This window comes from Microchirus variegatus, assembly GCF_963457635.1.
Source record: "Microchirus variegatus genome assembly, chromosome: 8".
Lineage (NCBI taxonomy): Eukaryota > Metazoa > Chordata > Actinopteri > Pleuronectiformes > Soleidae > Microchirus > Microchirus variegatus.
In genome coordinates, this window is record NC_139809.1 from 16,546,761 (window position 1) to 16,572,000 (window position 25,240).

Below are 25,240 nucleotides of genomic sequence, written 5' to 3' on the forward strand. Positions count from 1 at the left end.
TATCTGTTGTGAGAAATATGAAAAGCGTTGCAGTTGTTTAATACCTTGGACAGGGACAGGTCCATTCAGAACCATGGACAGTGGCTGGACCCCGCCCTCTCAATAGGTGCTGCAATTTCATTGGCTGTCAGTGCGTTACAACTATACGCGGCTGGCCCCTGCGTGACAGGCGGAGATACTCACCACTATACTAACGAGGAGGTGCTCGCACTACCGATGCAGTACCCTTTTTGACCACAACACCAGGCCTATGGGTGTGTTGGCGCTGTTCTTGGATGGATCGTGGAAAAAGAGAAATCACACAATTTTTCAGGCATATAGTTAAGTTTCACTCTCTTAACTTTTTCTATTCATTCTTTAGAGCAGTTTCTTGTCACTGCGGGTGTAATATATTTTTGGCCACTAAGGGGATTTGGGGGCGCTGTTTCCCCGTTTTGACAGAATCTTCCAGTCACTTCTATGGCGTTTGTGATTAGACTGTGATGTGTGGTAATAGTTCTGTTGTAAACGTTACATTAAAAGATGGATAATTGCCTTGTTTAACGCGTCTTCTTATTTATTACCTCGGGTATTCTGATTAACGCAACATGATGTCACAACATTGACGGCAGCTCGGCAAAATATTGTGTTCCTGCAGCGCCCTCGAGTGTATCCACAAAATACCGTATTTATTCTCCAATAATAGTATCATTATTTTGCTTCTGAAGATTTAAAATTACAAACATATAACGGATTATTGAATTATGATTGACATTGTCAATTGAAGCCGCTCTTTTATTCGTTTTTAATCAGGATCATTATGTGATAAAGGTAGATGTTTAATGTTTTATAGTCAAATCCAAAAGTTTGGCTTGCAAATTTTAAAGTTTTGACTGTCAATTGTAAAGTTTTGTCCCAAATCCTCATCTTTTCTCATATAAAGTTTGGCGTCTTGTTGAGACAACCAACCACAAACCGATCGGGAAAATAAGAGCTGCTGGACGTCCTCCATTGTTGTCTTTTGTGTTGCTTCTGATGATGTACAAAAAAATATATGGATGTATTATAAGAAGTGGGGGAGGGGGGAAATAAAGAATGTGTGGCTCGTTCACATAGCCAGTGAGGCATGATGGGAGTAACACTATGCTCACCCACTATGGGCCACACGACCCGGAAATAAACCGGGAAGCGCCACAAGTTGAACGCGAGACTGCAGTTAAGACCAAACAACAACAAAGAGTCAAAAGTAAGTGCATTAATTTTATTTTCGATGATAAAATGCTCAATTAACACAATATGTAAGCGTACTCAAACACACAATTTAAAGCAGGCTCATGTTTTCCGTAGTTTTGATTTTTTTTAAAAAGCCGATGACGCACTTGCTAAAACCACCCAACTCTGTTTGAAAAAGTAGTCATTCAGTCGTCGTTAATTTAGTTCTGGCTCCTATAGATCTGATTACACAGTTTGTAATGTGTCATGTATCTGGTAGGCCGACATCTATTAATTGTTTCCAACATGAGCATACAGAAAACGTCGTTAAGCGCACGCGTGTACCAGGTTTAGACGGCGAAAAAAATTTGTCAAAGGCCAAAATGTCCGGGAAAAAATGTCAAATAGTTACATCAATAATTTAGGGGCCGAATATGCATCCTTTTTTTTGCCATTCCGTCCACATGGTACTTTTTGAAGATGTGCGCTGTGTGTGTGCTTGAGTATGACTTTATGTGTACGCTTGTGTGTTCTTGTTAGTATGTACAGTACAGACCAAAAGTTTGGACACACCTTTTCATTCAAAGAGTTTTCTTTATTTTCATGACTATGAAAGTTGTAGATTCACACTGAAGGCATCACAACTATGAATTAACACATGTGGAATTATATACTTAACAAAAAAAGTGTGAAACAACTGAAAATACGCCTTATATTCTAGGTTCTTCAAAGTAGCCACCTTTTGCTTTGAATACTGCTTCGCACACTCTTGGCATTCTCTTGATGAGCTTCAACAGGTAGTCACCTGAAATGGTCTTCCAACAGTCTTGAAGGAGTTCCCAGAGATGCTTAGCACTTGTTGGCCCTTTTGCCTTCACTCTGCGGTCCAGCTCACCCCAAACCATGTCAATTGGGTTCAGGTCCGGTGACTGTGGAGGCCAGGTCATCTGGCGCAGCACCCCATCACTCTCCTTCTTGGTCAAATAGCCCTTACACAGCCTGGAGGTGTGTTTAGGGTCATTGTCCTGTTGAAAACGGTCCAACTAAACGCAAACCGGATGGAATAGCATGCCGCTGCAAGATGCTGTGGTAGCCATGCTGGTTCAGTATACTTTCAATTTTGAATAAATCCCCAACAGTGTCACCAGCAAAGCAACCCCACACCATCACACCTCCTCCTCCATGCTTCACGTGGGAACCAGGCATGTAGAGTCCATCCTTTCACCTTTTCTGCTTCGCACAAAGACACGGTGGTTGGAACCAAAGATCTCAAATTTGGATTCATCAGACCAAAGCACAGATTTCCACTGGTCTGATGTCCACTCCTTGTGTTCTTTAGCCCAAACAAGTCTCTTCTGCTTGTTGCCTGTCCTTAGCAGTGGTTTCCTAGCAGCTATTCTACCATGAAGGCCTGATTCACACAGTCTCCTCTGAACAGTTGTTCTAGAGATGTGTCTGCTGCTAGAACTCTGTGTGGCATTGACCTGGTCTCTAATCTGAGCTGCTGTTAACCTGCGATTTCTGAGGCTGGTGACTCGGATGAACTTATCCTCCGCAGCAGAGGTGACTCTTGGTCTTCCTTTCCTGGCGCAGTCCTCATTTGAGCCAGTTTCTTTGTAGCGCTTGATGGTTTTTGCAACTGCACTTGGGGACACTTTCAAAGTTTTCCCAATTTTTCGGACTGACTGACCTTCATTTCTTAAAGTAATGATGGCCACTCATTTTTCTTTACTTAGCTGTTTTTTTCTTGCCATAATACACATTCTAACAGTCTATTCTGTAGGACTATCAGCTGTGTATCCACCTGACTTCTGGGGTGGTCCCCACCCCATTTATAAGGCAAGAAATCCCACTTATTAAACCTGACAGGGCAAACCTGTGAAGTGAAAACCATTTCAGGTGACTACCTCTTGAAGCTCATCAAGAGAATGCAGAGAGTGTGCAAAGCAGTAATCCGAGCAAAAGGTGGCTACTTTGAAGAAAGTAGAATATAAGGCGTATTTTCAGTTGTTTTACAATTTTTTGTTAAGTACATATTTCCACATGTGTTAATTCATAGTTTTTATGCCTTCAGTGTGAATCTACAATGTCAATAGTCATGAAAATAAAGGAAACTCATTGAATGAGAAGGTGTGTCCAAACTTTTGGTCTGTACTGTATGTATGGAATACATGTCCCCGCGCTTTTATAGTGATCACATATAAAATACTTATGTAAAAAAAAAACATGAGTAAAATGTATTTAGTGGAGCTGTAGCTGTTCATCTTGTCTCACTTACACATTTCCTTTGCATATATACATTAACATTTCCTCGCCTTATTTCTCTTTTACTTCCATTTTGAGCTTTCTCTTCAAGTTCTGATTTCAGCTGCTCTAACACTGCAAATAATATGGGAGGAATAAAGGAATATCTTATATGGTCTTATTTTCTTTTTCTTTCATTGGACTCGGAACTTCACCTGACCTGCCAACCGTGAAATTTCTTTTGGGTCGCAACTTACGGGAGATTTATTCTCAGTGTTCTTACATATGGAGGTGGTGCAGCACACACGCAAAAAATAATCCCATTTCCGACAGACTTTTGGTTTGCAATTTTGGCTGATCACACATAATATGTATCTCTCACATGATTATGAAACACTTCCCCACTCACTTCTATATCAAATATTCAATATACAAATAGACAATTCTTATTAAACATTAAGTTCAAACCCACACAGTAGATGACTTTGATTGACTTTAAATGTACGTCTTAATATATTATCGGAAACCTTGAGTGTCTTGAAAGGCGCCTTCAAATATAATGCATTATTATTATTATTATATTTGACATGAAAGAAACTGAAAATCACAAAGTGCACAAACGTTATGTCCCTCTAAGAGGATTTAACATGACTTAAAATAACTGAAAAATAGATACCAGGATGTATATAATAATGATCATCAATCAGAAATGCGTAAAGTAACTTGCGAGGTGCCCCAGGGTTCTCTGATTGGATCTAAATTGTTTATTTTATATATTAATGTCATTTTTAAGGTATCTCGTTTGTTAAAAAAGTGTTTTATTATTTATTATTTACTATTATTTATTATTTTAAACTATCCAGAATCAAGCAATGGTTTGATCAAAATAAACTATCCTTTAATTTAAGTCAAACCAAATATATTCAGTCATCGACAAATTAAAACTTGTATGAGCCTAAAGATTGATGATGTGGTATTAGAAAGAATTTCTTAGATTAATACTAGATCATAAATGATCCTGGAAAACCCACATCGCTCACGTTCAATCAAAACAATAGCTATGTTACATGAAACCAAGTGTTTCCTAAATACACCCTCATTGTATATTCTGTACTGTTCTCTTATTGTTCCATACATTTCCTACTGTGTTGAAATATAGAGGCATGCCTACACTACAAAGACAAAACCTATTTTTATTTTACCAAAAACAAAAGCCGTAAGGACAGTCAATCATTCACCTTATAATGAACCGATAAATGCAATATTCTGCTAATTTTAAGTAATTACACTGAAAATATAGTATGTTTGTTTGAAAACAGGGAGCTGAAATATAACCAGAGAGGAGAAAACATGTTTAAAAAAAGAATCGGTCAGAACAAACTTTAAAATGAACACCATTCAGGTTAAACTTGTGGAAAAGTTTCACAAAAAATTGTTTAAAATCTTAATTTTTGACGAATATATGGATGTTTAAGAAAAATAGGTTAAGATGAGTTAATGTATAATTAATGTGCATAAATTGAAACAAAGCAGCAACAAACTAACATTTACCACAAATGAACTATATGTATTTGTGTGTACATACATACATATAGATGTTTAGATGTCTGTAGCTAGGGTTGGCATAATAAGTCATTAAGTTGCTGTACATACATTTTGTTTTATGTTTTGTAACAGAATAAACCTTCATCATTTTAAAAAGGTCTACACACACACACACACACACACACACACACACACACACACACACACACACACACACACACACACACACACACACACACACACACACACACACACACACACACACACACACACACACACACACACACACACACACACACACACACACACACACACACACACCACCCTAACCCTAAAACCAGGTCTTGACCCTGAAAAATGTCCTCACGCCTTAGGTATATACGTTTCTTGCCGATCACAAAGACACCTATACAAGAACATATGCACACAAGCGCGCGCGCGCGCACACACGCACACACACACACACACCCAGTTTTGCAGGAGCTTTCGCTCATTTTAAGCTGAACTGAAAATGTCCTCGCTGCAGGTGCGGGACATATAAAGGACGAGCTTATTCGTGCTACACTTCTTGAGCTGTGACGTTAAAACGGTCACGTCATTAATGTTAAATTTCGTCCAGAAGTTGACAGGTCTGTAATTGAAATCAACGCACTTGACAATTTCACATTCTCCAACCCGGTCTACATGGTGTTCATCGCTGCCATCACCGTGGAAAACCAGCGAGACTATCGAGATGGACAGAGAGATAAAATCAATTATCTCCGTCTCTTCACTTGTGTTTGACGCCGGGATGGAAACAAGCGCAATGATTGGACAAAGTAGTCTTTTTCCAGCAGGCTAAAGTTGCTAAAGTTGCTAAAGTTAGACCCATACTGGAGCCTGTGGGCTGCTGCTGCACAGATGCACGAAAAATTAACTGAAAAAAACAGTCAGCGTTGTGTGTTTGTTTGTCCCTGATCTGCTGAAACTGTGTCACAGACGAGGACTCAGGATGAAGATCGTCTTCACTCCCTCTTCCACCTGTTGAGAGAAGACGACAGAGGAGAAGAGTCAGCGTCACAGCAGTGAGTCAGTGAAGCAGCAGAGACTTCAGTTCAGAGCTGCTTCATGTTTACATTCACTCATATACCAAATGACTCATTGTTTAGATCAGGGCTGTCAAACTCATTTTTACTGAGGGCCACATCAGCATAATGGTTACCCTCAAAGGGCCAGATAACTGTCATACAGAATAAATGCAACTAAATGTAATCAAATATAATGTTAACTAGGGATTGACCGATATGGGTTTTTCACGGCCGATACCGATACCGATTATTAATAACCAAGCGAAACCGATAGCCGATATGCAGAACCGATATTTATTTGCAGTAAAAAATTACCAAAAATTAACATTTTGGTTTCAAAATTTAGAGAAACACACCTGGGATTAAAATGAATACAGTATACTGTTTGTTTACACTGACAAAATTTACTTTTTGTAAAATAACATGAACACATAATTAACATAATAACATAATCACATAATCATTAATGTCTTTGCAGGTATTACACGCTGCCCTTCCTGGGGTTGGCTTTGTGAAATACTGCTATACTGTACTTTTCACCTGCTTCTTGGATCCATCCACCTGTAATGAGGATTTAGAGAAAGAGAGACAAAAAGAAAGAGTGAGAATTAAAAAAGAGTAAATTTATATTCATTTATTAGAGCAAAACTGTCTATTAAACTTCCACTCCACTAGATAATATTATTATGATAGCCTACATGAATAACATTTAATTAATGATGTCTTATGTTCTCTCAGGTAGTCTACATCTGATTCAGCCTGATAAAGAGCAAACCAATACAGAGGGTGGCCAGAACCTTGGTTTACTACATTCATTTTATAGATGTAATAGTTATTTATGGAAAATTTTACATCAAATAGCATAATGAGTAAATAAAGATACAACTTTCAGTGATTAACAGAGTTTTTCACTTATAGTTCCTTATTTATTATTATATTTATTTATATATTTAGAGAAATTAAGTCATATTTGGAATCTCAGAACATTAAATGTACACTATTGTGCTTAGAACTGTGTCGTATTACATAAATAAGAATAAAACACTTGGCAATTGGAAATTAAAACAATAAAGTCTACTTTACACACGTGAGTTGTAGACGCGACGGCTAATTTATTGATTGAAAAAAGAGAGCGCTGAGGGAGAGGCGACTGAAAACAAACAAGGACACTTTAGCGTGTGCTGTTAAACTTATAGGCTATAATCACCGCGGGTGTTTATTGATTAACCGGGAGCTGCCCCACGGGGTGTGACACGTTAGGAGATTAATTATTCCCACAAAGTTTTGATAACCGTAAGGGTCTCCTATTATTATTGTGCGTCTGGCCCCAGCTCTAAAGCAGTCGCGCCAATTAATAAGTAGTTTAATCTCCAGAGCCAAAGCGCAGGTTTTCCTCCCTTATACTAGAGGATAGGGTTGTGGTATTTTTTAAACTTCATCATAGAGGGCTTCACTGCCTTACCTTTCTGCTGCTCACCGGAGCAGTCCTCCGCTTCTCTCCGTGTCTGTGGCGCTGCATGTAGAGGCTTCAGTGTGGACTGATTGGCTGACACTGACTCACTTGCGCCAAGTAGCCAATCAGTGAGGATTGTGGGCGGGACATTGTTACACAACCATGAGAGTGGTGACTTCAGGCAGAGACGCTGCATCAGAGCCAAAGGAGCGCGTTTTAAAATATATTAATTAATTATATCGGTTATCGGTGAAAAAAACGGCCGATGCCGATTATCGCAAAAATGCCGAATATCGGCCGATATTATCGGCCAGGCCGATAATTGGTTGATCCCTAATGTTGACTAAAGGTAACTACTCCGTAACATATTGCTAAATAACGTTCTGTATGCATTACTTATTCCAGTTACAAATATGATGCATTATAGATGTAACCTTGTCCGCGATGGTGTTTCTTGACAAACAGTTTTAAAAGTCTGTATCTGGTCGGGTCAGACCTGCTCACACACCTTCAGCATGCACTGCTTCAAAAACGCACACCTCAGAAAAAGACTTTGAGGCATGGGTGATTTCTTCAGCCACAATAAAGCGAGCTTTCACTGCCTCATTGTTTTTGGTAACATTTCTGAACACATTCTGCTGCGATCACAGTCTCAATCTCAATTTCACTCGTTGCGTGATACATATACAACGATACACTAGCGGATCTAGTGGCGGGATGCCGTCACTTTGCGGGTAAGGCAATCGCCATGCATTATGGGAAATGTGTAGTTTATGGTCAACACACGCCTTAAAGCAGCATAGACCTATTTTAACACAGATTTTTAGGACCAATTAATCACACACGGGCCACATCTGGCCCCCGGGCCTTGAGTTTGACACGTGGTTTAGATGATGTCATCGTAAATTACCTGCGAGGAAACAAATGTCTGTCTTTTTGAATGTATACAACAGTTGGTGTGAGCACCCTCTGCCTCAGGTGTCAGGTCTTTGATTAACCAACAACACTGAACAGGTAGAAACGGCTTTTAAGTGGATGAGCAACAGCCAGACTCATGAGGAAACACTTCTGTGGGTCGTATTTGGGGGTCCAGGTGTGTGTGTTCTTGTATTTGTTGCTTTGTGAGGACCAAAGGCGATATAAGTTAGATGGTGTGGCTTTTTCACCACACAGTCCTGACATGGATCGACTCTGCACGTTTATATTATGCTTTTCCATCAGTGATAGTGTGATACCTGGTGTTCCTGCTCTGACGAGGTTCCAAGCGAGCACTGGATCTTTGCTCCCACTGTGATGAGTGCAACACTGATCAAAGTGGACACTGACTCTAACACTCTACTGACCTCACAGTCTCCAGTCTGTAGTCTGGACTCTGCACAAGATCACACAGAGGCTTCACTCCAGAATCCTGCAGATTGTTCTCACTCAGGTCCAGTTCTCTCAGGTGGGAGGGGTTGGACTTCAGAGCTGAGACCAGAGAAGAGCAGCTGATCTCTGACAAACTGCAGCCCCTCAACCTGAATAAAGAATACAACACGAGACTTTAGACAATGACTGTGTGTGTGTGAGAGAGAATGTGTGCTTCATTCATTCATCAGTGAATCAAATGACTTAAATGTTAACCCTCAGATGCCTTTAAAAAAGTTACGTTAACACACCCAGAGCACCAAATGGTGCGCATGAAAGTACACAGCTATAAAAAAAGTATACATCTGTATTTTTGCTTTTTTTTTATTTTAGGTTTTAGACCAACATCTTCTCTTTCCATCCATATCAAATATTAATATATATTTTTTATTTTTAATCCTTAAATTTCCAGGTTTATTCATGATGCCCCTTGATTTTATGATCTAAAAAACACAAAAAATTAATTATTTGCATCCTGGTATATGTGAAAGATTAGCAGAAACATTTTTTGTTGCATTATTATTTTTTTTGTAATGTCAGATTGTCTCATAAAATCACGTTAACACACCCAGAGCACCAAATGGTGCTCATAAAGTGCACAGCTATAACAAATGCATACATTTGTATTTATTTATTTATTTTTTAAGTTTTAGACCAACATCTGTTCTTTCTATACATATCAAATATTAATATATTTTTTATATTTTTAACCCTTAAATTGCCAGGTTTAGTCATGATGCACCTCATTTTATGATTAAAAAAAATGACAAAAAATGAAATATTTTCAATATAATTCATGCAAACTGGATTTTTTTTCTTTGGGATAATTGCAGCCTAGTATATGTGAAAGATTAGCAGAAAACAAAAATTGCATTATTATTATTTTATAATGTTAGATTTCATAAAATATTCAGTTAACACACCTATAGCACCAACGTGTGCTCATACAAATACAAGCTATACAAATGTTATTTTCTTATTTCTTAGACCAACATTAGACCTCATAATAGATACCAAATAAAAAAAATATATATGTTTTTGTGCTGTAATGAAGAACTTCCATCCTTGGTATGCTCTCCTTTACAGAGGTTATAATCAGAATGATCTGGGGCTTCTGGGCCTCTTTTTTTTCCCCATTGCTGATCTCCGGCTCCCGGTGTTTGTTGCTGAGCAGGAGGACATTTTTTTCCTACTTCGGAGTGTAGGACAGCAGGGTGTGAGTAAATGGAGAGATGGAGGAGCCTCGGGAGCTGAGGGGGAAGCTCTGGTCAGTTTTTACGCATTGTGCCAAAGATGGTGATCTTTCGTCGCAGCAGCTCCTCTGCCAGCCCAAATGAGGAAAATAAATGATCAATAGTCACAGTCAGCCTCCCAGCCCCTCTGTCATGTCCAACACGACCCTCTCTGTCCTGGGTTTTGTTTCTGCAGCGCACCAGCTGACCAATAGACGCCAACAGAAGGAGTCCAAACTAAGCCCGCACGGTGGTGGTTATCGAGGTCCTTCCACTCGGGCACTGTCCTTCTCCCATGCAGTTTGGTTCATTCCATGATAAGTTTTGTGATCTCCGTGGTGAAAAATGAATAATAAGTGTCAATCAGCTCACTAACAATGGCCACGGCATAGTGGGGAGGTTCTGGAGTTAGTCCTGAGTCTGGAGGCTTGAACTGGAGCATCAGGGTGTTTGTGGGTGCCCAGATCTCACCGTTTTTGGATTTCCATAAATGGTCCGCCAGTATCACCTCTTCCCCAAAGTCAGAAGAGTCAGTGGAGTTGGTGGGACATGGGAAAGCCCCCGGGAAGTACTCTTCATCGGCTGTGTCGGTGTCCAAAGCTGATGGAACGCATTGTGCACCGTGCGCTCGTCTTCAATGACCATGTTTAGCGCCTCCGCGGTGCCGCTGTGATGCTTCATTGTGTGTGGTTTGACATGCAAAGTCCAGCTATGCTCCTTAGCTCTGCACAGACACCTCATCACCTGTATACCTGTGATCATTGCAGCGCAGTGCACAGGTGCACAGATGGGGGTTTGTTTTGGCTCTAATTTTTGCTGTACCTTTCATGTGCTGGGAAATCGCCTCCAATATGGATATTTCAAAAGCTGTTGGGACCCCACAATTTAGATGTCGGGGTGCTTTGGAGACTGTACTTTGAAGCAGGGGCGGCCGGTGTATAGGGACGATTTGGGCGACGCCCTCCCAACTAGGAGGAGAAAGAGAATTTTTTTCCTCAGAAATTCCAAAGATCTTTAGTACTAATATTCCTTTCAGCGTCTCTGCCAGCAAAGGTAGTTATTATCAGTGTTCCAGACATATTGTCTGTCATTGTCCAATCAGAATCGTCAGATTCAAGTCACGTTTTATGGTTCCGCCTCTTCTGGGGAGATTTGACTGACGTGAAGAATCGCCCAAAAATTCTTCGATTGACTCTCATGTAAAAAGTGTTTTTTCGAAAAAACATACCCTCCAATGCAATTTAAATGAGGATTTATGTGCATGCACTAATGTGCTTACGTCATATGTAAAATGAGCAAAGAGAGGAGGGGATATCTTCACTTCACGTCTCTCGATAAGTTGTTCGTCTCGGGACCGTACCTATGTTCCCCGGGTCCTATGTTCCCCGATTTGTATGTGACCGGGGAACATAGGACCCTTTCTCTAAACCTAACCCTAACCCTACCCATTTTCAAAAAAGGGTCCTATGTTCCCCTGTCACATACAAAGTGGGGAACATAGGACCTTTTTTGGAAAAACGGGGAACATAGGACCCGGGGAACATAGGTACGACCCCGTTCGTCTCTGCTCGCCGGCGTTCTTAGCGAAGCGAAGCTCACCGTTTTAAAAATACACGGAGGATTGTGCTCGTTTAATCGGTCCCAGCACTAACTGATAAGTACACGTATTGACCAGTGCCACGGAGTTCACGCTTTCATACGTGTTAGCTGTTTATGGCTCGTAGCAGCGGACAGCAGTCATTTGAAGCTACGTTCGTTAGCTTGTTTGCTAACATTGTTGATGTTTGTATTGCTCTGCTAAGGGTTTAACTGCAGGTTTAAACTTCACGCAAATCAGACAATCGGACTGTTTTGTGTAAGAGAGTTTTGTAAGATGCCTTTATCAACACATTTAAAGATCAAATTCTGCACTTTCCTTTACACTTAATGAATAATTTGACTGCACTATCTTGTCATATGTGTGTTGTATGTATCTGGTAAAGGTTGTGAAAGCTCTTGATCCTTGGTCAGTTAATAAATACTTGACTTAATATGCTGCCCCTGTCTTTATGTGGTTGCTGGACACATCCTGTGTCCTGTTTAGCTATTTTACATCATACATTAGATTCATGTAAATAATATTTATTTATCAAGTTGCCATCTAGTGGACACAAGGAGGACTGTTAATCACCTAACAAATTGATACTGTCTTGCTTTATGCACCTATTGAATGGGTCACCTTATCGTTATCAGAAAAAAATTGCCCCCCCTGAAATTTTCTTCAAGAGCCGCCACTGCTTTTAAGTTTTGGTGCTTCGAAAGTTTGAAAAAAGATTTTTACATGAAAGGACGGCATGGAAAAGATGCCACTTGAAACAACCTGCGCTTTTTGAGCAGGATAAAAATAGTGATTTGAATGGGTTTCAATAAGCACACTTTGGTGCAAAGGTGTGTTGTAAGTTGTTTAGAATGGACTAAAAAAAATTTCACATGAACATTTTTTAAAGCACCCAAAAATACACAACCTGGCAAATTTTGAACAATATGCATGAAAAAATGAAAAAGATATGCTAAAAAGAAAAGTCAAAAACACAAAAAGGTGTCTAGGTGTGTTAAAGGATTAATGAAATGAAAGTTTAAAAAACAAAAAAAAACACCAGCTTCAGTCAGTGAACTCACTTCAGAGTCTCCAGTCTACAATGTGGACTCTCCAGTCCAGAACACAGCTGCTTCACTCCTGAATCCTGCAGATTGTTCAGACTCAGGTCCAGGTCTCTCAGGTGGGAGGAGTTGGACTTCAGATCTGAGACCAGAGACGAACAGCTGATCTCTGACAAATTGCAGCGACTCAACCTGAATAAAGAATAAAACATGAGACTTTAGACAACGACTGTGTGTGTGTGTGTGTGTGTGTGTGTGTGTGTGTGTGTGTGTGTGTGTGTGTGTGTGTGTGAGAGAGAGAAAGTGTGTGTGTGTTTCATTCATTCATCAGTGAATCAAATGAGTTTAATGTTAATGAAATTAAAGTTTCAGTCAGTGAACTCACTTCAGAGTCTCCAGTCTACAATGTGGATTCTCCAGTCCAGAACACAGCTGCTTCACTCCTAAATCCTGCAGATTGTTCCAGCTCAGGTCCAGGTCTCTCAGGTGGGAGGGGTTGGACTTCAGATCTGAGACCAGAGACGAACAGCTGATCTCTGACAAACTGCAGCCCCACAACCTGAATAAAGAATAAAACACGACCTTAGACAACGACTGTGTGTGTGTGAAAGAGAATGTGTGTGAAAATGTGTGTTTCATTCATTCATCAGTGAATCAAATGAGTTTAATGTTAATGAAATTAAAGTTTCAGTCAGTGAACTCACTTCAGAGTCTCCAGTCTACAATGTGGACTCTCCAGTCCAGAACACAGCTGCTTCACTCCTGAATCCTTCAGATCCTCGTTGTCACTCAGGTCCAGTTCTCTCAGGTGGGAGGGGTTGGACCTCAGAGCTGAGACCAGAGAAGAACAGCTGATCTCTGACAATCTGCAGCCCCTCAACCTGAATAAAGAATAAAACACAAGATTTTAGACAACGACTGTGTGTGTGTGTGAGAGTGCGTGACAGTGAGCGAGAGTGAGCTAGTGTGTGTGTGTGTGTGTGTGTAAAAGAGAGAGAAAGTGTGTGTGTGTGAGTGAGAGAGAGTCTGCGTTTCATTCATTCATCAGTGAATCAAATGAGGTTAATATTAATGAAATTAAAGTTTTAAAACAACAAGTTAGTGAACTCACTTCAGAGTCTCCAGTCCACAATGTGGACTCTCCAGTCCAGAACACAGCTGCTTCACTCCTGAATCCTGCAGATCCTCGTTATCACTCAGGTCCAGTTCTCTCAGATGGGAGGGGTCGGACGTCAGAGCTGAGACCACAGTAGAACAGTTGATCTCTGACAAACTGCAGCCCCTCAACCTGAATAAAGAATAAAACATAAGAAGTTGCTGCTTGAAACCAGTCAGTGTTTGATCATGTGTTCAGAGCTGAGACCGCGACTTCACACTGAGTCTCTGAGAGTTCAGGTTTAGGTGAAACCAAAAACAATCACATGAAGTCACATGAAGAGAAAGTTAACAATGAAACATTAACAGTAAATTACAAATAAAGACAAGTGTTTTCATTTAGATAAAAGCAAGAAACATAACCAGCTGATAAATCTGCACCTTGAACTTTCATCATTTAAAAAATCGAACAAGAACAAGAATATTTTAAAACTGACTATATTTAATAAACCATCACTGATTTTTGATGTTATTATTGGTCATGTCTGAACTTACTTGGCCTTCCTGCAGTTCCTCACAGCTGGAATCAATCTCTGTTTTCCCTGGTATGATGTGTTGTACTTGTACAGGTCCAACTCATCCAGAACCTCCTCAGACATCTGCAGCATGTAGGCCAGAGCTGAGCAGTGGATCTCAGAGAGTTCCTGTTCTCTGTTCTTTGACTTCATGAACTCTTGGATCTCCTGATGCACTGATTGGTCGTTCATCTCTGTCAGACAGTGGAAGATGTTGATGCTTCTGTCTGGTGAGATGTTCTCTGTGTTCATCGTCTTCAGGTTCTCAATGACTCGCTGGATGATTTCTGGACTGTTCTGAGTCTGACCCAGCAGACCTCCTAACAGTCTCTGGTTGGATTCAAGACAAAGTCCATGAAGGAAGCGAACAAACAGGTCCAGGTGACCAATTTCACTTTGAAGTGATTTCTCCATGGCTGCTTTCAGTAATTCTTCTCGTCTGAAGAAGTCCTGCAGTAGAAACTCAGTCTTCATCAAACAGTGGAACATGTAGACTGCAGCCAGAAACTCCTGAATGCTCAGATGAACAAAGCAGTAGACTGTTTTCTGGGAGATCACACTCTCTCTTCTGAAGATCTCTGTACAAACTCCTGAGTAAACCGAGGCCTCTGTCACATTGAGACCACACCGGTCCAGGTCTTCTTGGTAGAACATGATGTCTCCTTTCTGCAGATGTTCAAAGGCCAGCCTCCCCAGCTTCAGAAGAATGTCCCTGTCAGCCTCCATCACCTCCTGTGGACTCGTCTCACATCCTTTCTCATACTTGTTCTTCTTCCTCTTTGTCTGAACCAGCAGGAAGTGCGAGTACAGGTCTGTCAGGGTCTTGGGCAGCTCTCCTCTCTGCTCTGTGGTCAACATGTGCTCCAGAACTGTAGCACTGATCCAGCAGAAGACTGGGATTTGACACATGATGTGGAGGCTCCTGGACATCTTGACGTGTGAGATGATTCTGCTGGACAGATCTTCATCACTGGATCTCTTCCTGAAGTACTCGTCTTTCTGGTCGTCAGTGAAGCCTCGTACTTCTGTTACCCTGTCAACACATGTAGGAGGGATCTGATTGGCCGCTGCAGGTCGGGAAGTTATCCAGATGAGAGCTGAGGGAAGCAGATTCCCCTGGATGAGGTTGGTCAGCAGCACGTTGACTGATGACCTGTGTGTGACGTCAGAAACCAGCGTCCTGCTGTTGAAGTCCAGTGAGAGTCTGCTTTCATCCAGGCCGTCAAAGATGAACAGAAGTTTACAGACAGCGAGCTTCTCTGCTCTGACCTTCTCTAATGTTGGATGGAAAACATGGAGAAGCGTGAGAAGACTGTGCTGCTGATATCTGATCAGGTTCAGCTCCCTGAACGAAAGCAGAATGAGCAGATTCACATCCTGGTTTTCCAAACCCTCGGCCCAGTCCAGAGTGAACTTCTGCACCGAGAAGGTTTTTCCAACACCAGCGACGCCGTTGGTCAGGACGACTCTGATGCGCCCCTGCTGGTCATGTAAGGCTTTAAAGATGTCGCAGCACTTGAGGGGAGTGTCCTGGACCATCTTCTTCTTGGAGGTCGTCTCCAGGTGCATCACCTCATGTTGAGTATTGACCTCTTCACTCTGTCCCTCTGTGATGCAGAGCTCAGTGAAGATCCTGTTCAGGAGGGTTCTACTTCCTCTTCCTTCAGTTCCTTCAGTCACATGTTCAAATCTCCTCCTCAGACTGATCTTATGTTCATCTAGAACCTTCTGCAGACCAACATCTGCTGAAAGACAAGAGACAAAGTCAGACTGAAGAAAGAATCTGAGCAGCTGAGGGTTATTTTTCTTGTTTTTCTTTGACGTAGTTGTTTTATGTTGTTTATTGTCAAATGAAAAACTGTAATGACTTGAATAACTTTATTGTAAAAGACTGAATCATTCTAGAATAACTGTGATGTGAAGGAAAGAGAATCACCTGCATACAATAGAACAATAATGATAGAAAAGCAAGAAAATTAGGGTAAACCTTAATTTCTTCAACCTGCAGGGGGCAGCAGAGAGTCAAAGTCCATCATCTTCATGATGACGTGAGTAACATTTTTAACTTTTAAACATTTTCTCCTGTTTTTCTATTTCTAATGTCTGCTCGTGCTGATGGGAGCTGCTCTCCTTATAAGTCTTACCCTGTGGTCCATGTCCTGTCCTGGGTCTTTGTCCACACTGAGGACAGCAGGAGTCTCCTGGTGGACCAGACTGGTCCCAGTATGAGGAGATGCAGCGTCTGCAGAACCAGTGACCACAGCTGGTGGAGACTGGATCCTTCAGGACGTCCTGACACAGAGGACAGCAGGACGTCTGCTCATCCACAGGAACAGCAAACTTATCTCTGTGAAGACATTTCTTTATTGCTAACATGTCAGGGACGGGTGGACATGCACGTGACTGAGAAAGTGAATAGAAACCCACGTTTATTGACCTAAGCAAATGTCGAGCTCAGTGACGACTCGACAAGAGGCAAACTTGTCCTCTGATATGAGACACTTTTGAGTTGATTTTCTCACGTGTGTGTAGGTGTGTGTGTGTGTGTTTAAGCTACACTTTTATGAATCTGACTCCTTCACAGGACAAACTGTCTCTTACTTTGTCTCTGAGGCTCCAGGTTCATGACTGAAGAATAGAGGTGGTCCCATAGACTGGTCACTCTTAAAAGACAGACCATTGGGTTCTGGAGACTTCTGACCTCTGCAAACACAAACAGGGTTTTATCCACATCACATCCATCACTGATGATGGTCCTTGTTTAGACACAAGTCTCAGTGGTCAGTGTCCTCCAGAGTATGGAGTGACGGGAATGATCTTGACAGAGTCAAAGAACTGAATGATTTTCTTTTCTCTAGCTCATTAATTGCTCTTCTGAACTTAGCGAGGATTTCTGTGCTATCGTTGAAAAACTGATTTCGAATCATATTGTTCCAGAGCTATGGAAGTGTTCCATTATCATTCCTGTGCTGAAGCTCCAATGTCTGGCTGAAAACTGAAATAATAAAGAGTTATGGTCAATATGATCAAGCCTGGTATTTCTGAACATTTAGACCCACAGTTTCTGTACAGTCAGTTCTAGTTGAGTTTTAGTGATAGACCGTAAGAAAAGGCTGAGAGACAATAACAGTAAATGTGTTTAAGTTCCTTCCTCTTCTGGTAAATTCTGTATTTCAGAAATATGACAAATTAGTTGAAATTACTCTTTGATAATTATTATCAATTCATTTCACTGATTCTAATTTAATTCACTGTAAGATGAGCCCGATGTTCTGTTTGTATTAGTTCATATTAATAGTTTTCATTTATTTTATTTATTTTTTTGCATTTATATTAAGGACACAACCAAGTCTCATCATATGTTTTTATGACAGTTGGTAAAACAGCTGACACACTGTCTCTTACTTTGTCGCTGAGGCTCCAGGTCCATGACTGAAGAACAGAGGTGGTCCCATAGACTGGTCACTCTTCACAGACAGACAGCTGGGTCCTGAAAACTCTGCTTCCCGTCTCCGGTTCTGACCTCTGCAAACACAAACAGGATTTTATCCACATCACATCCATCACTGATGATGGTCTTTGTTTAGACACAAGCCTCAGTGTGTCCTCCAGAGTATGGAGTGAAATGAATGATCTTGACAGAGTCAAAGAACTGAATGATTTTCTTTTCTCTAGCTCATTAATTGCTCTTCTGAACTTAGCGAGGATTTCTGTGCTATCGTTGAAAAACTGATTTCGAATCATATTGTTCCAGAGCTATGGAAGTGTTCCATTATCATTCCTGTGCTGAAGCTCCAAAGTCTGGCTGAAAACTAAGATAATAAAGAGTTATGGTCAATATGATCAAGCCTGGTATTTCTGAACATTTAGACCCACAGTTTCTGTACAGTCAGTTCTAGTTGAGTTTTAGTGATAGACCGTAAGAAAAGGCTGAGAGACAATAACAGTAAATGTGTTTAAGTTCCTTCCTCTTCTGGTAAATTCTGTATTTCAGAAATATGACAAATTAGTTGAAATTACTCTTTGATAATTATTATCAATTCATTTCACTGATTCTAATTTAATTCACTGTAAGATGAGCCCGATGTTCTGTTTGTATTAGTTCATATTAATAGTTTTCATTTATTTTATTTATTTTTATGCATTTATATTTAGGACACAACCAAGTCTCATCATATGTTTTTATGACAGTTGGTAAAACAGCTGACACACTGTCTCTTACTTTGTCGCTGAGGCTCCAGGTTCATGACTGAAGAACAGAGGTGGTCCCATAGACTGGTCACTCTTCACAGACAGACAGCTGGGTCCTGAAAACTCTGCTTTCCGTCTCCGGTTCTGACCTCTGCAAACACAAACAGGATTTTATCCACATCACATCCATCACTGATGATGGTCTTTGTTTAGACACAAGCCTCAGTGTGTCCTCCAGAGTATGGGGTGAAATGAATGATCTTGACAGAGTCAAAGAACTGAATGATTTATTTTCGCTACTAAGCTAATAGTATCTCTAATAAGCCTTCTATTATCATAGCTGTGCTGAAGCTCTCATGTCCGGCATGACGAAGCATCATCTCATGCTAAACATTAATAAAAACAAAGGAGATGATTTTGACCCTTAGTTTTAATCTGTTGTATGTAGTTGTAGAACTAATCAGAGTAATCTTTGTAGTTAGTCAGGTTTTCAGTTAGATCTTGTTGAGTTTTGTACAAGTTTTATTAGTGCTAGCGATAGACCCTTCACTTATTATTATAATAATTCATATTTTTGTAATACTGGAAGAAAAGGCTGAGAGACAATAACATTAAATGTGTTTTAGTTGCTTCCTCTTCTGGTAAATGTCTTTTATTTCAGAAAAATGAAGAATGACTTAAAATGACCAAGTAAGTCCTCATGCTTACTGAGTAAGACTAAGGCTGAATCCCAATTCCACTCCTTCCCCCTTCCTCTTCCCCCTACCCCTTTGTCGGAGTTCCCCTTGGCCCTCAATACAGAGTTGAGGGTGCTAGGGGTAAGAACGTTCCCCTAAGAAATGAGACACACCTCCGTTACGTCATCACGTCGTCCGGACTAGACGCTTGCAGACTGCTACATCAACAAGCCGCTGCGATAGACTTGTTGATGTAACAATCCAAAAATGCCTGCCTCACAAGTAATGTCTGTTGCCTGGGCCATTTTTTCAGTTTTTACGACTGTCAGCTGCTAACCAACGACATCGGAGGTGACGCTGACGTGAGGAGTGTTCCCAAGCACAGTTACAGCGACTGCAGACCCGCTGCATTACCATAGCCACACACACGGTGCCGAGGGAGAAAGCTGCTCGCAGACAGAGCGGAGTAGAGCGGGGACAGAATCTCCTGTTCTCTCCTAAAGATGTAACTGTGCACTCCGGCATCATTTGTTATGTTAAAAAAATAGCGATAGCAGCTAGCTAACCACTTACGAAAGGAACACCGGGATAGCATCGGCTACTAGCTAGTAATTAAAAACAACCAACTAGTGATTCAGAAACACCGTTGACAATTGAAGAAGACCGCAATAGTATCATTACACATGACTGTCGTAATTAAAATGCTGAAAATACAATTGTGTGAGTCTTTAACGGCCAGCTTTCAAACTTCGTTGACGGGTGACGCGGCGGAAGCTGGGTAATTCCTCAAAGCCCTCCGTTTCAAGTGCGGTCCATAGGAAGCTGGGATTCAGCCTAAGTCAGAGTGAGTTCATTTCCTTACATTTGTGTGTGTGTGTGTGGGTAACAGAGGTTTAGATTGTGAACCTATACTTTAATGAATCTCACTCCTTCACAGGACAAACTGTCTCTTACTTTGTCTCTGAGGCTCCAGGTTCGTGACTGAAGAAGAGAGGTGGTCCCATAGACTGGTCACTCTTCACAGACAGACAGCTGGGTCCTGGAGACTCTGCTCTGTCCTCGTCTTCCTCCATACAATCACTCATCTGCTGGACACACACACACACACACAAACACAGACATTGATCACAGATTTACTGATGCACAACTTATGAAGACATGAAACACAAAAAATATCAAAGAAAAAGCTTGGCAGATAATTACAGACTGAACGTATGAATAGTTCCAAAGTTTTCTGTAAGAGCAGATGTTTTATGGAATCTGCAGTTCACATTACTTGCATGTAGCACAATCTTCTGTGGCCACAGTGAAGGTGATTGAGTGCCTATGGCCAGTAGATGGTGCTAGGCTACTGTGCTTGTATGTTATTGAAAGGGCGTTGTCTGCACTGACTTCAGCTGATAAAAGTGTTTACTAATGTGTTATCCAGAGATAATACAAACACATGAGCCTCTGACTTTATTACATACAGTTCTGATGGTTCAGAAATTCCTGCCGTTATTTATATTTTTTAGATTTGAAAATTAGAAAATGCCACACAGTAAAAGTACGTCATGCTACTTGTGCATGAAGTAAATTGAGTCCTTTGTCCAATAAAATTGAAACCATAAACTATGAAAACAAATTGTGGATTTTAAACAACTTCAAATACAGACAAATGTTAAAATGTTTGTTTGTAAATGTGAAATTTGACCCTGGATTTCTCCAAAAGTACAGACTAAAAGTACTTCATATTACTAGTGCACCACTCAAGAAAAACTTTTTTTGAAATTGTTTTTTTTTATACTCAATACAAACTGTGCAGTTATTTAAATCCTTGTGATTTGTTTTGTCAATACTGGTTTCTTTAATATATAATATATAGTCTATTCCTTATTTATATAGTATTTCTAATGTATTTAATCACTTGTTTACAGTTTTCTTATTTTGTAGGCAGTTACATTTTATACTTTGAGTGGACTGTTTTTATTTATTTCTTATTTCATATTTTCTTGTTAACTGCTTTCATTGAGCAACTTGTTTCTTGAAAAAATTAAAATAAAATGTCAAAGACGACGCTATTCAGTTTCTTGTGGGAGTATGTATGAATATAATTGAAAGTGGAATGTACTAAGATGCAGGGGGCGCCACCTAAAGTCTCGTCTCAGGCGCCAAATTGGTTCGGGCCAGGCCTGCGAGAGAATTTAGCGCAGTTCACGTCGTGAGAAGTCAGATTTGACGACTGATAAACAAATAACGACTCACTTGAGTTACGACGGGCTGGAATTTTCCATAATAATCTATCAGGATTAAGCAGTGTTGTAATGTAACGTACAGTAAGTGTAAAGTACAAATACTAAGCTATTGTACTCAAGTACAAAATCCACGTAGGCCAGCCTGTCTGTCCTATACTTTATTTTGATCAACTTTTACTTCTAAAACGTAAATACATTTTATATCACAAAATAACTCCCGATACTCCAGTACAGTACATGTCATGTACTTTAAGACGTCACTTGAGTAATAATATACATACTAAATCATATATAATCGTCATAATCATGGTAACAACTCACCATTCTGTCTTTGTGCTGCGCAGTTAAAATGGCGACTGAAGCCAAAGTCACAGAATACTTTCACTTTCGATTTGGCCGCTCCTCCTCCTCTGAGTCAATAGATTCCTCTGTAGATCAGTCATGAACAGTCTGCATGTGAGCTGGAGCGTCCTGTGATAGAACTCGGTCTCAGAACACACTATACACAGAGGCGATTCTATAGTCTGTAGGGGCCCTACGCAAAAATTCCAACAGCTGTTCATCACCGTTATGTTACAAATAATCTGACACCAATGAAAAACGTATGACTTTTTCAAAATGAATGAAATAACATGTAAAAAGTATGTGGAAATATAAATGTAAAGAACAATAAAATAATAATAAAAATATATATAAACTGAGTAAAAAAAGATTACATTACACTGCAAATAATCCTCTTCATTTTCCAACTTGCAGAACGATAACTTCACACAGGTTAACGCGAGGTGGGGCCCCTTTAGGGAGGTTTCCTACTGAGATGTCATTGCAAATCCCCCATTGTTGTTTAAGGGGGACGGGGAGGCAGCTGGTCACTGCACATTTCAGTAAAAACATTCCTCAGGCTCCGAGTGTTGGGGCCCCCCTATCAGCTCGGGGCCCCAAGCAGTTGCCTGCCTTGCCTGTTCACAAGCTGCGCCTCTGACTATACATTCTATTCTATTTAACTTATTTATATAGTCTCAGTGTTAATATCTTTTTATAGTGTACTTGTGGTTAATGCACGATTAAAATGTATTATCCTTTTCTTTACTGTCTTGCTGCTTTAAACACTGTAAATGTCCCCACTGTGGGACAAATAAAGAACTCTCTTATCTTATCTTAACCTTTGACCGTGCCTTTCAAAAGTAAACAACAACAAGAGCAATACGAGGTATTACATAGGAAAAGGCAAAGGACTCACTGAACAACTGACATCACTCTCAACAGACAACACACACTGACATCTTCAGTTAAAATCAGAAGAATTTTTTTTTAATTAAAAACGATCTTATTGTGTCTTCAGTAGTGATAAAATGCCAAAAAAGATTGCCATCTACTTGTCATCGTCACCAGGCTACACAGTACATGACATTATCTAACATTGAATACTACAAAATAGTTCTAAAAAAAATGACTGACTATGAAGCTAAAATATCTAATTTTTAAATAATGAGATCTTTTTTTTAGAGCCACCAAACTCCGTCAAATAACGATGTAATGTAAGACCAACACGAATTCCAACACCCTGGCGTGACAGATTTTTTTTTTTTTAAACTTTATTTAGTTTAGTTTGTTTTACAAATAACACATGTCGATAGTGGATTTTTTTTTAACTTTATTTAGTCTAGTTAGTTTAACAAATAAACTAATAAACAGAAATTACCGTTCAAAAAATATAAAAAATAGAAACCTTTATTGTAAAATTATGACATGCCAGTAACCATATTTTAAGATGTTGATGGTTCTGTATAGCTTAAAATTTCAATAAAATATATTTAATCATAGTTATTATTATTATATGTATGTTTAAAGGTTTTGCAGTAGCTATGGCTTATATTTACTATTATACACGAATAGTGCAATATCACATATAAAATAAATGTAACTATTTTTCATATTGAGTGTAAACGTCCTTCCAATATGATTAATCAATGTAATAAAACGCTGTATGGCTCAAATGTATTTTTAGTGTACAGTTTAATTTAATGTGGACAATTATTTCACGGAATTCTGTGTATTATACACTTTACTCAAAAAAATAATTGACCATTACAATTACGTAATTTTATTACTATGTCTAATAGTATCCAAACATTTGTTTTGTTAAGAATCATCGTAACTGGATATAAACACTGGTTTTGTTTTTTGTTTAGCTAAAACTCACTTCCGTCGTTTCGGTGTGTAAATAAAGTTTTTAGGGGGGGAAAAAATCCACGTCCGTTAAACCGCTTTTGTCAAGCCAGGGTTTTGGTCTCCGGGGCTGACAACAACTGTTTCAACAACTCATCTGATGTGTTTTAAACTAGCAACCAATGACGTTGTTTGTTGTTGAACGGTGACGAACCCACATGTTACCTTAGCGGAATAAATAAGTATAAAGTTGTGGATAACATAACTCCCTGCCTCGTTATTATAACAACACATCACCATCAACTCTGGTTTGGTCAAAATAAACACGTAATTCACTAAATTAACGATGTCTAAATCACTACCTTTTTTTGTTTTATTAAGTGCGTCATAGGCCTTTTTTATTTCATCCTAACGATGTTAAATTCGATCCTACTTTACTAAACTAAACGGTTTAAACGCACCAAGAATAGCTTGACATAATGCGCAATTGAAGCATTCATAATTGTTATAACGTCAGAAACGAAAGCAATGTCACATTCAGTTAGTTCACTTACTTTCGACTCTTTGTTGTTGTTTGGGAATGTGGCACTTCCGGGTTCTTTTCCGGTATGTGCAGCTCCAGCAGATGGGCGGAACACGGTAGTGAGAGCTGCTGAGAAAGAGGAACTCTCGAGTTTACTGTGATATTTAAGCATTGAGTATCAACTATTTTGATTTGTGGTATTTATTTATTTTTTTTACAATGCATTTAGTATTTAATATATTTGTATTGCATTTGTTGCTCTCAGGAATGTGGTAGAGCAGCAGATAAGGAGGAAGCTGGTTCAGGAAATCCTGTATTCCCAGAGCCATTAGGTTTCATCAGTGACTGCTGATCCCCCCCACCCACATACACACAGTCTAACATTTGGCAAATTGCAATTACAATTTATTTTTTTTCTCTTTAATTGATTTATTTACATTCCGTTCTTTTAAACCATTAACAATTAACAGTGAAATTTCTCTAGTTATTTTAAATTTTATCTATCTATTTATTTCACAGATATATACTGTATGAAAATATTTAAAGTTGCTAAAAACTTTGGGAAAAACCCTACGGAGAATACACAGTATGCACTTTATGGGACACACTGCTTATGTCCATGTCTCGAGGTGTCCTGTGGAAAGTTTGACAGGCATCTCTTTTATTATTGTGGATAATTTGGGCCGCATGAGTATTTTTTTGTTGCAGTGCTGGAGAATAATTGTCTTCAAGGCAGAGCTCTATCCAGTTATTATAATACATCCATGGGCTTAATTCTGCGGGCCTAAACCTACTGCCTGCAGTTACATATTATTGAGAAATTGGGAGGCACTGATTTATTAAGATGTGACCTGGCTGCTCAAAGACTCTGTGTTAAATGATCACTTTTTCACCAACACGTCTTTTTGTATTGTAAATAATACGAATATTGTATAAACAAAACGTCTTCCCACACAACACACCAACAAGGAACAACAGGTATATTATGATAAAAGGC

At 39.7% G+C, this 25,240-nt stretch overlaps 1 protein-coding gene across 2 annotated transcripts; it reads right to left on the reverse strand.

The window, feature by feature from the left end:
• Positions 1 to 1,239: 1,239 nt before the first annotated feature.
• On the reverse strand, positions 1,240 to 24,287 carry LOC310930400 (protein NLRC3-like). Of its 2 annotated transcripts, XM_083893369.1 has the most exons (14): positions 24,275 to 24,287; positions 21,873 to 22,022; positions 20,272 to 20,402; positions 18,672 to 18,791; positions 17,855 to 17,974; positions 17,051 to 17,152; positions 16,594 to 16,796; positions 14,430 to 16,191; positions 13,891 to 14,067; positions 13,484 to 13,660; positions 13,165 to 13,338; positions 12,798 to 12,971; positions 8,844 to 9,017; positions 1,240 to 6,000 (listed from the first exon to the last, which is right to left on the reverse strand). In XM_083893369.1, exons 2-14 carry the CDS (start codon positions 21,873 to 21,875, stop codon positions 5,985 to 5,987), a joined length of 3,333 nt encoding a protein of 1,110 aa, XP_083749495.1. In that variant the 5' UTR covers positions 21,876 to 22,022; positions 24,275 to 24,287; the 3' UTR covers positions 1,240 to 5,984. The 2 variants fall into 2 exon arrangements, with proteins under 2 accessions (XP_083749495.1, XP_083749496.1); XM_083893370.1 differs by lacking the exons at positions 12,798 to 12,971; positions 13,165 to 13,338.
• Positions 24,288 to 25,240: the final 953 nt, after the last annotated feature.

Bases quoted from the DNA above. Each gene is read 5' to 3' on its own strand.
- LOC310930400 (XM_083893369.1), bottom strand. The intron at 17,153-17,854 runs GTAAGAGACAGT...TTGTGTTTGCAG, and splicing joins CCTGGAGCCTCAGCGACAAA to AGGTCAGAAGTCTCCAGAAC. The intron at 16,797-17,050 runs GTAAGAGACAGT...ATGTCTTCACAG, and splicing joins CCTGGAGCCTCAGAGACAAA to AGATAAGTTTGCTGTTCCTG.